The sequence below is a fragment of the Equus asinus genome, chromosome 26 (genome assembly GCF_041296235.1).
Source record: "Equus asinus isolate D_3611 breed Donkey chromosome 26, EquAss-T2T_v2, whole genome shotgun sequence".
NCBI classification, from domain to species: domain Eukaryota; kingdom Metazoa; phylum Chordata; class Mammalia; order Perissodactyla; family Equidae; genus Equus; species Equus asinus.
In genome coordinates, this window is record NC_091815.1 from 24,047,351 (window position 1) to 24,057,026 (window position 9,676).

The following is a 9,676-nucleotide window of genomic DNA, read 5'->3' on the forward strand; positions in this document are numbered from 1 at the left end:
CCCAACGGCATGGCCGCCCGGCTGCTTTGCAAAGCGCCGCGAGTCAAAGCCCCACCCCCACCGTTTCGCGACCCTCCTGAGGCCTCCCAGCCAGAAGCGGCCGAGGAGATCCCGCCTAGGCCACCGAGTCCCTGGGTGACCCTTAGTGAGTGTCTTCCCCTCTCTGAACCTGCATTCCTGGTCTGGGTGAAGGAGACACATACGCAGAGGAGCGAGCTCACATTTTATTTGCCATCCAAGGGCCCTGGACCCCATTTCCGCCCTTCACCCGCAACCCAGGAGGGCTCAGAAGACCTTCACCGAATCCAGCTGCAGGTCTCCACCCACTTCCAGCAGGCGCACGTTCGCCGGCGGGATCCGGTGGCGGAAGTGGTAGTATTCCGAGTCCCCGACCACCGCCTGCAGGGGAGGGTCGGGGGTTCAGGACCCGGAGGGCGACTACGGGGTCGGGCCCGTCCGGCCCCACGCCGTGTGACCTGGGCCCACTGGGAAAAGGGAGCTGCAGTGCGTTCTAACGGCGCGGGGGTTCAGTGAGTTGCCTGGTGCACGCGAGCGCTTTGAAGGGCTGGCGGGGCCGTGATGCCCACGATTCCGGCGTCCACGGCCCACTCCTGACGGCCTGGTGGAGGAGGGTCTGCGGCGACCACTCCCGCGGGGACTAGTGTCTGGGCAAGTGTCTGAGCACGGCTTCGCCCCAGCCGCCGAGCGGCTAGCTCAGCATGAATGACAGGCAGTGGGGTCGGGACGGAAATGGGGGCCACACCTCCCCGCTGGGACACCCCACCCTGGGCGCTTGGCTCTTGCTCACTGGTCGGGCCCCTGCCACACACCTGCCCTCCGACATCAATGGGGTTGCACCAGGGGAGGGCGACGGACTGGGGACAGGCGCCCAGCCTTGGCCAGCTCCACCAGGGGCCTTCCCCTGACTGCTGAGGGACCTTGGTCTCGGCACCCATCCCTGCGGGGGAGACACACCTTGAAGCCATCTTCGGTGGTGATGATGAGCACGTCGAAGGGCTGCCCACGCTGGAAGGGAATGCCCTGGCCGCGCTCCTCTCGGCCCCAGCGGCCCTGCTCCATAGTGTTGAAGACCACTTCGGACTTGTCCAGCCGGGGGTTGAAATGCAGGGCATACTCGGCCTCGGGCCCCTCGCTGCACAGCAGGTTTACAAAGAACCTGGTAGTTGGGGGGGGGGGGGCGGGGGGGGGGGGCGGCGCGCATTGGATGGTGGTCAGAGGCTGAGACCCACCCAGACCAAGGTCAAGGTCAGGGGACAGGACTCGCCATGGCAGGAGCACACCCAGATTTATAGGGACATGAGATTGTCACACACCACAGAAGGAGGGGTTGTGGACGGGTGGCCAGGGAGCCCAGATACCAGGGCATCCAAAATCTGATTGGGGGCCTGGTCACATATCCACCGAGAAAAGGGCCACTGTGTAGTGGCCTGGGACCCCTCATTTCCACACAGTCTGGGAGTTGCCAAGGAGTCGTGGTGCTGATGGCCAGGCTGCTCCCCATTCCCGGGGCATCCCTAATTCCCAGAGGGCTAGAGGGTCCCAATCCCAGGGACCCAGTATTTTCAGGCACCCTAGAGGCCCAGGAAGCCTGATGTTCCCGGACCCAGGAAGTCATAGGACCAACTGTCAAGGCCTCCCAGATGCCAGGGCACCTCCACGTCTCAGGACATGTTCCCACAGTTCCTGGACTCAGACTGGAAGTCATAGGACTAGGAACCCCGAGTTTGCCATGGAGCCCCAGATTCTTAGGGAGACATGGGGACCCCAGCTCCACAGTCAGGGGGCAAAAAGTGAAGACATCAGATTCCAGAAGGTCAGAAATAGCCTAGGGGTCCCAAAACCCTGGGGGTCAAAGGTGGCTCTGGCGCCCTGACCTCTGGGCTGGAAGAAGTTGGGGTCAGCTGAGCCTGGAGCCCACCCACCCCTTCCCGCTGGGGCCTGGGGTCTCACCGGCCAGCATTGTCGGGGACAACACCACGAATTCTCATCACGTTGCCCACTCGGACGCCCTCAGGCAGCGGGCTCTTGTGCAGCACGACCTGCAGGAGAAGGGGTTAGGGGGCCATGTGAGCAGGGAGACAGAGGAGGGAAAATGATGCCTCAGCCCCAGGGAGGAAACGGACAGGACCCAGACCAGCAGAATCAGAGAAAAGAAAGGGCACAGAGAGAAGGAAAGAGAGCCGGAGACAGGGAGACAGCTGCAGAGAGAAACACAAAGAATCAACAAAAGTCTCCAGAGAGAGAAACCCAGAGGAAGGACCCAAGAGATGGGAGCATGCGGATGGGTGGTGTCAGCCACCACTCAGACTCTTCATAGCACACCCCAGCACCCACTTTCTCCCTTGAGACAGGGGACCCCAGCCACGCCCCAGGCCCTCCCCAAGTCTGGTGCAGCCTGGAGTCCAAGACCCCCCAAGGCCTCAGACCCCTGAGGCACTCACAGAGCTCCCTGCCATGGCTGGGACAGTGGGACAGGCAGCGGGACAGGCAGCGGTGGTGGCAGGGATGGCTGCTGGGGCCTTAAGTAAAAGCAGGGTGTGGCTGGCCCTGCTGACTCACCTCACCCCTTTCCACACCCACCGCCCACACCTGGCTCAGACCCTGGCCCCGAGGCCAGGCTGGCCCCGCACCCTCTTTCTGGGGCCTCTCACTCCCTCCTCTCACTGAGGGTTCCCAGGTGGCTGTCCCGCTTCTTTGACCTAAAAATGACAGGGACAGTTAATAATAATAATAACAACAGAGCCAGCCCCGATGGCCTAGTGGTTACAGTTTGGCACCCTCTGCTTTGGCAGCCCAGGTTCTGTTCCCATTGTGGAATCACACCATTCGTCTGTCAGTAGCCATGCTGTTGCAGCCACCCACATGGAAGAACTAGAAGGACTTACAATGAGGGTACACAAGTATGCACTGGGGCTCTGAGGAGGGGAAAAAAAAGAGAGAGAGGAAAATTGGCAACAGATAGCTCAGAGGGAACCTTTCCCAGCAAAAATTAACAATTATAATAATAATAATGACAGCAGAGAAGGCTCCCTGAGCCACCCTGCAGCCAGCCCTACCTTCCCCCTGCCCAGCAGAGAGCAAAGACCCTCATGCCCATTTGATCATGGAAAACGTGGGTCCTGAGAGGCCAACCCGGGGCTGCAGCTCCAGACCCCTCTCTCCAAGGTTTGGCCCTGCAGCCCACGGCTGAGGAAGTGTCTCCCCGGAAATTACAGTTGACACTCTGTCCTAGTGTAATAACTGTGGCGACAACATTGTCACAGAACATGGGGCTGCGAGGGGCAGGACTCGTGCCTGAAGTCGCAGCCGTGCCCTGGTGCCCAGAGCAGCGCCCACACACGGTAAGCGTTCGGGAAATATGGGTGGGGAAGGAAACAGAGTAACAACAGCTGCCAATCGTGGAGCCTCTGGGTCTGCCAGGGATAGACAAGCATCACTGATGCTCAGCACAGGCCGGGCTGGAGGGGCATCAAACACCCACAATGCCAGACGGAGAAACTGAGGCTCAGACAGGCGGGGCAATTGGCCCAAAGCACACAGCTGTGCACTAGCATGCTGACTGTGTCTCTGGCTCTCTTCATCTCTGGAAGTTTCTCTGTGTTTCTTCTGTCTCTGTGAATGCCCCAGTCTCCCTCTGGGTCTCTGTCTCCCCGTGTCTCTCACTCAGTCCACCACGAGTTCTGTTTCTCTCCTCTAAGTTTCCGTCTTGTCCCACCTCCCAGAACTGCTCCTCTCCCACCTGGTTTTCAGGACAAGGGGGTGGAGTGCAGGGTGTCCTAGAACCCACCCCCCACCAGCCCAAGGAAGAGAATATGTGGGACCCTCCACCCAGGCCCATTTCCAGCCCCCATAACCCAACACTCCAGAAGAGGAACCCAGGCCAGGAAGGGCGGGGTCAGAGGGAGAAGGCTGAAAGATGGTTCTAGAAGGCAGGGAGAGGGGAGGGGGAGGAGGCTGAGCAAAATCCCCTCCTAAGAGCCTGCAGGCCTGCTCCCCAGTGCCCCATCTCTCCTCCCATAGCCCTATTTCTGCCCCAACCCATAGGGGGCAGAGGCCTGGACCAGAGATGGGCTGGGAATGGAAACTTTGGGTGGAGACACCAGACTCCAAACCGGACCTACCACCCCACCGTCCCCAGGCCTCCCAGACTCTCTCCCCGCCCCTCCCCACACACGAGGCTCCCCAGGGGGTGGTGCAGTTCAGGGAGCAAGGGCCTCAGAGAGGGAGGCTGGGCGGCTGCATTTAGGGAGGATGCAAACACCCCGATTTTGCAGAGGAGAAAACTGAGGCTCAGAGAGGGGCAGCCTCTCAGCCAAGGCCACACAGCAAGGTTGGGGCCAGGGCCTGGGCTGGAGGTCAGGTCTGAGTGCCAAGGGCTCATCATTGGGACTTTAAATAGAGAAGACAGTGGGTCTGAGGTTTTAACAGCAAGAACTAGGGTGGAGCGTTTCCCAGCATGATGGCCTCCACTACTCTTATAGAGAAGGCCGTCTGTGTTTCCTGCCTCATCCTGTGGATTGCTGCTGATCCCAATGACTCACCTTCCCAGATTTCTTCATCATGGCTGGATATTTCTTCACATGCTGCCAACCTGCAGGTCCACACTTGACTTTGGCGCTTGGCCAAATGTTCCCATTCAGTCTATTATCTGTTTAATCACCAGTTCATTTCTCGGAACCCACATATGCTCATCCTTGATGGATCTGTATTTATTTGTGTTGATTATCTTTATATCAGTTTTGGAATAATTTTGGGAGGAGCATATATTTTTTCATTTCCAAATAAATAGTGATTGTATTTATTTCCCATTATTCCTTTTTTTCTCACACCACATTTCACAATCATAAATTGTGCAGATTTTAACAGAATACTTTGATGAGTTTTGACAAATGCACACACCTGTGCAACTGTTACTGCACAAAATTGGGGTTTTCTTCCTGATGCATGTGAATGAGCCAATTAATTATGGCTTCGGCCTTTAGGGGGAGAAATCCGCTTTTATTCTGTGAGATTGATGTGCAGGCAGATAAGGGTGTGTGCCCTCAGATCTGTCTCCCCAATTCAGGATTTGGGGCAATATTTAAGAGTTTAGGGAGAACAGGCTGGCATGTGGCAATGTTCGTGGGACAGGTTTTGATTGGTGGGCTTCAAGCATATATGGTAAGGTTTTAAACATTTACAACAGGGTGGGGAAGGAATTTTAACACCAGATCTTCCTGAATGAGGGACCCCTCGCTTTTGATAAGAGTCCAGTTGTCAAGTTCTGGTTGTGTCCCGGTCGTTGGGTTCTGTGGGGAGGAGGATCTTTAGTCCTGAGGTCGTTTCAGGTCACCATTTCCTCTTTTATGCATGTTCTGGTTAGATGACTTTGGAGTTTTTCTGAAAGACAATTCTTAATCACTCTGTTGGTAACAGATGGGGTCAGTTGAACTGGCCCTGGAGGGCCTGTGGTTACAAATCCCTCTTTTTTGTTGTTCATTCCTCAATCTTGAGGGACATAGGGTGATGACTGCTCTAACTTCTTCCTGCTGATAAAGGGCATAGGTCGTTCCATCTCATTAAACAGATCTCTTAGTAAGATGGTGATACAGGTGGGCTCCCAAAGTTAGGCCTATATTGAGTAAGCAAATAACCAGTTATATAATAAGAAGCATTTCTAGAGAAACAAAAAGGAAAACAAGGTTAATAATGGGAGCAAATTATAAACTAGTTTCTGAGCTCAGGGAACAGCCAGTCAAAGGATCTCTAGGTGTCAGAGACAAATCATCTTTTGCAGTTTGAAATGTCTCTGATGATGTGATCGGGTGTTCAGGTATCTTTCTGAGTGGCTTATACAGCAACAGACAGAAAGCTCTCTTAAGTTTATATCGAGTTGTCCAGCTTCAGTTTGCAGGGCTTCAGGGAAAAGGGCAGTTTCAGTTCTCAATGATTTCAAACGAAAGTGATGGAAGAAATTGAAAACATTAGTTTGGAGATTTGTAGCCAGATATTTCAGGAGACTAGAAGAATTCAGGATCCAGTCCAGTTAATACATATAAAACAAAATCTCAAAGACAATGATCAGAACTAGAACCTAATATCCATGAATGTGTACTATAGTTTCTATTGAAACATAATCTTTCTCTCTAAAATCACCCTCATTTTTACCAAAGACAGCCAATTAAGACTCATTGGTTGCCAAAATAAGTATAGTTTCAATGAACTTGGCCCAATTATTTACATAAGTACAGCAAGAATAGCAATTGATCGTATATGCTCTTTCAGATCTGCTTTGCTGGAACATTTCATAAGGAATCTAGAATCTAAGATTGAACTTTAAAGGCATCTTGAGGCCAGGAAAGCCAAGCCAAGGACTTGTCATCAGACTCTGCCTGCAATACCTAAAGATTTGGGTGGATGTCTCTGTTTTCTTGAGGTCCCCAAATATCCTGAGATCCCTTGCATCTGTCAGGGAAGTGACCTTCTTTACTCACCTGATAAGGTTGCTGGGAACCCTGTTAACAAAGTATCAGGCCAATATTTCCAGGAGACTTTATTCCATAAAATCAACCTTTATTCCTCAAAAGCAGTCTTGTCATATCTAAGACTGTATGTTTCTCTCCAATATGACATTCCAGTCAAAGCTTTGGTAATATAACCAATGTTTCCAATTGTGTCCTGTTAAAAGGAGAACAAATTCTTATTGAACTTACGCAAATAACTATATTACCATGAAAACAAGAATATTTACTCACTAAGAGTTTACAAATTCTGGAGGGATAAAGTATGGAGAAAAAGATAAATGTTTCAATTTTACTTACAAAGGCATAGTTTTATCAAATTGCTATAAGTCATAGTTAGCTTAAGAGAAAGAGAAAAAGGTTTCCTTAAATCTAGGAAGAACAAAACATTAAAAAAAATTAGCAATATTTCAAAGGAAAAGCCATAGAAATTATAATCATTCTCATCAGTTCATTCAGTCCTGTGTAATCAAGTCTTGATCTTAATCTTCTGTTAGCAGTTTCATGCTCATCAGTTTCTCCATTAGAGCTCAGTACTTTTTTACCCAGTTCTGTTTTATGATACGTAGGTTTATCAGAAACCTGTATTCTAGAGTAAGTGTTAGAGCCCTTTCCACAAATATCTCTGCAGATGAAACATATTTGCAAAAGAATCAGAGTAAAACAGCAACTATCTGCAAATGACAAAAGACTCAAAAGGGCAATTGACAAACTTGGCTATTTCTGTGACATACAACACTTCAAGATAGTAATTAGAATTATGGCTGACAACCAGGACAGATCAGAATTTTAGGAATGTTATATAATTTTTAAAACATTTATTTCAATAACTCTTACCCACATAATACCATCTAAGAAGTTTATCATCACTTATTTGGCAAAGCTTCCTCCATAATTTAACATACCAAATAAGCCTAATTAGTTTAGTGTCTTCTTTATAGGAAGAGAGAGAAAAAATTTCTTTCAGTAGTACCAAGTGTCCTCTGAAAATTCTCAAAGAAAAATTTTTTCTTTTAGGTCAAAAGAAAGCCTTCATTTAGGATTTGAATTTTTGGGGAAGCTTGTCAAATATATCAGAAGGGTTTAAGACATTTGGTCAAATAGGAAACAATGCTCAGTTATCCATTCAATCAAAGTGACAACAGAAACAGACAAGGGCAAACAGAGAGTTAAATAGTAAAACAAAACAAAACAAAACAAAACAAAAAAGCCTTAATACAGAGACCTCAGTCTTTTTTAACATAGGAAATTATTTTAACAAAACATAGATCTTCTATCTTTTAGGTATACTTACTCAAATGTAAAGAAAAACCTTTTATAACCTCTTTATCAAGAGCAGACAAAAAGTCCAAGAAAATTATCCTTTTAAGAGAGAGAGAATCAAATTTTAATTTTTGCACCAGTTTATTTTTGACATTAAAACTCATTTACTTAATTCGATTTACTTCACTCTTAGCCCACTTGACCACGCATAATACTCTTTTTAGTGTCCTCTTCCACAAACCTTCTATACTTTTTTTTCACGTTCAGAATTTGTCCTATGCCTTCCTTTTTTCCTTCTAGTACTTTAGGACAAGGTTATCTTTCTTAACAGAACAAACAAAAATATTTCCATTCTTTATACATTCTTTGCTGAAAACATAAATCTTACTTTCCTTGAATACACAGATGTTTTCCTTATTAATTTTTAGTAGCTTTAAGCACACATATTAGTTAAAATTCTTAACCCTTACAGACCTTAGTGAAAACTACAAAGCAGTTATGAACTTTTTTACTAGCATTCTAGACATTTTTCATAATTTCTAGAAACATGCTACTTCATTGTATAATCTTTAATGAAATACAAAGCATATTTACTAATTGACGCAAATATATTTATTTCTTTGTAATAAGAAGCCAAAAGTAGGTAAAATTAGACAAGTTTAGCGATAATGTTTTGGTATGTTATCTTATTTGAAAATGACCCAGATATCCAATGAATTTTTTTTTTATCATTTAATTTCACCTAGAAAAACTTCATAGTTTCAAGTTACCAGAGAGATTCTGGAAGTTATCTTAAATATACATGTCACAACACTAAAAACTTCACCCAACACTTTTAACTTTTTCACATGCATTTAGTTGACCCATTCCCAATAATTATTTAGATTGCCTACAAACTTCATGAGGCATTAGACAAAATTAGCCATCACTTTAGGTTATTATTTTTGTTAACCAGTTTTGTAATAGAGAGAACATTAGCTTATTTGACCAATAAATGTAGAATAAATGCTGCCTGGCTGCGGTGTATCCAATGTTGATAATTATGACAACATGTCCATTTTCATCAAACCAACAATCTTAAATCAGCTTTCAGTTACCAAAGATTAATTTATACCATGTTAATTTGACAGAAATTTGGGTTAGTTGCATTTAGAAATAATTTATGGAAGCACTTACTTTAGAGATCTTAATTTTGGCCATGCCACCTGGAGGTGAAGTATCACACATATAAAACATACCTGAAGACACACATACACAGAGTCTCCACAGCTATTGATTTAAAATTACTGCCATGAATCAGGTACAAAGTTCCCTAATTATGAATCCAAATTTTGTTTTAAGCCTTTTTTTTTTTTTTTTTTTTTTTACTAATATTTGTGGAGAAGACACTCAAGATGCTAGATTTTGGTGAGGGCACACTTATGGACATTTTTCTTTCTTTTTTCCTTTTTTTTCCTTCAGTCCTAGGAATCAGTGATGGTCTAGATAGACCCCAGAGGGTTGGCAAGCTCTTTGAGATAAGGCAAACGGGTGGAACCTGAACTGCCTCTAGAGCTGCATTTCTAGTCTTGCAAGGATTTTTTTAAGGACAATTGCTCTTGATTTCTCAGAAATTGGGTTGTAACTCAGATGACATTATAGGTTGTCCTGTCTGTCCAGCTACATCACAAAGGCACAGAGAAACCACTCAAGTTTTCTCCAAGATGGAGTTTCTGGGGCATATTTGCCTTATTGGTTTCTAACGTCTCGGTATCTATGAGCATTTGGAGAGGAATGGGGGAGGCTTGGCATTGGGATTGGAAAAGGACAACTGAACTTTGAACCGCCTTCTAGAGCCACACCCCAGGCCCTGCAGAGATTTGCAAGACAAAGATGAGTGCTTCCATCTTCCC

General features: G+C 47.1%; 1 protein-coding gene across 2 annotated transcripts; it reads right to left on the bottom strand.

Annotated features, from left to right (window-relative positions):
• Window positions 1-211: 211 nt before the first annotated feature.
• Window positions 212-2,686, bottom strand: LOC106836073 (galectin-7-like). 2 transcript variants are annotated; one of them, XM_044760069.2, is made up of 4 exons: window positions 2,463-2,686; window positions 1,972-2,060; window positions 976-1,177; window positions 212-399 (listed from the first exon to the last, which is right to left on the bottom strand). In XM_044760069.2, exons 1-4 carry the CDS (start codon window positions 2,475-2,477, stop codon window positions 286-288), a joined length of 420 nt encoding a protein of 139 aa, XP_044616004.1. In that variant the 5' UTR covers window positions 2,478-2,686; the 3' UTR covers window positions 212-285. The 2 variants fall into 2 exon arrangements, with proteins under 2 accessions (XP_044616004.1, XP_070354917.1); XM_070498816.1 differs by having other exon boundaries at window positions 976-1,153; window positions 2,463-2,587.
• Between the last annotated feature and the right edge of the window lie 6,990 nt (window positions 2,687-9,676).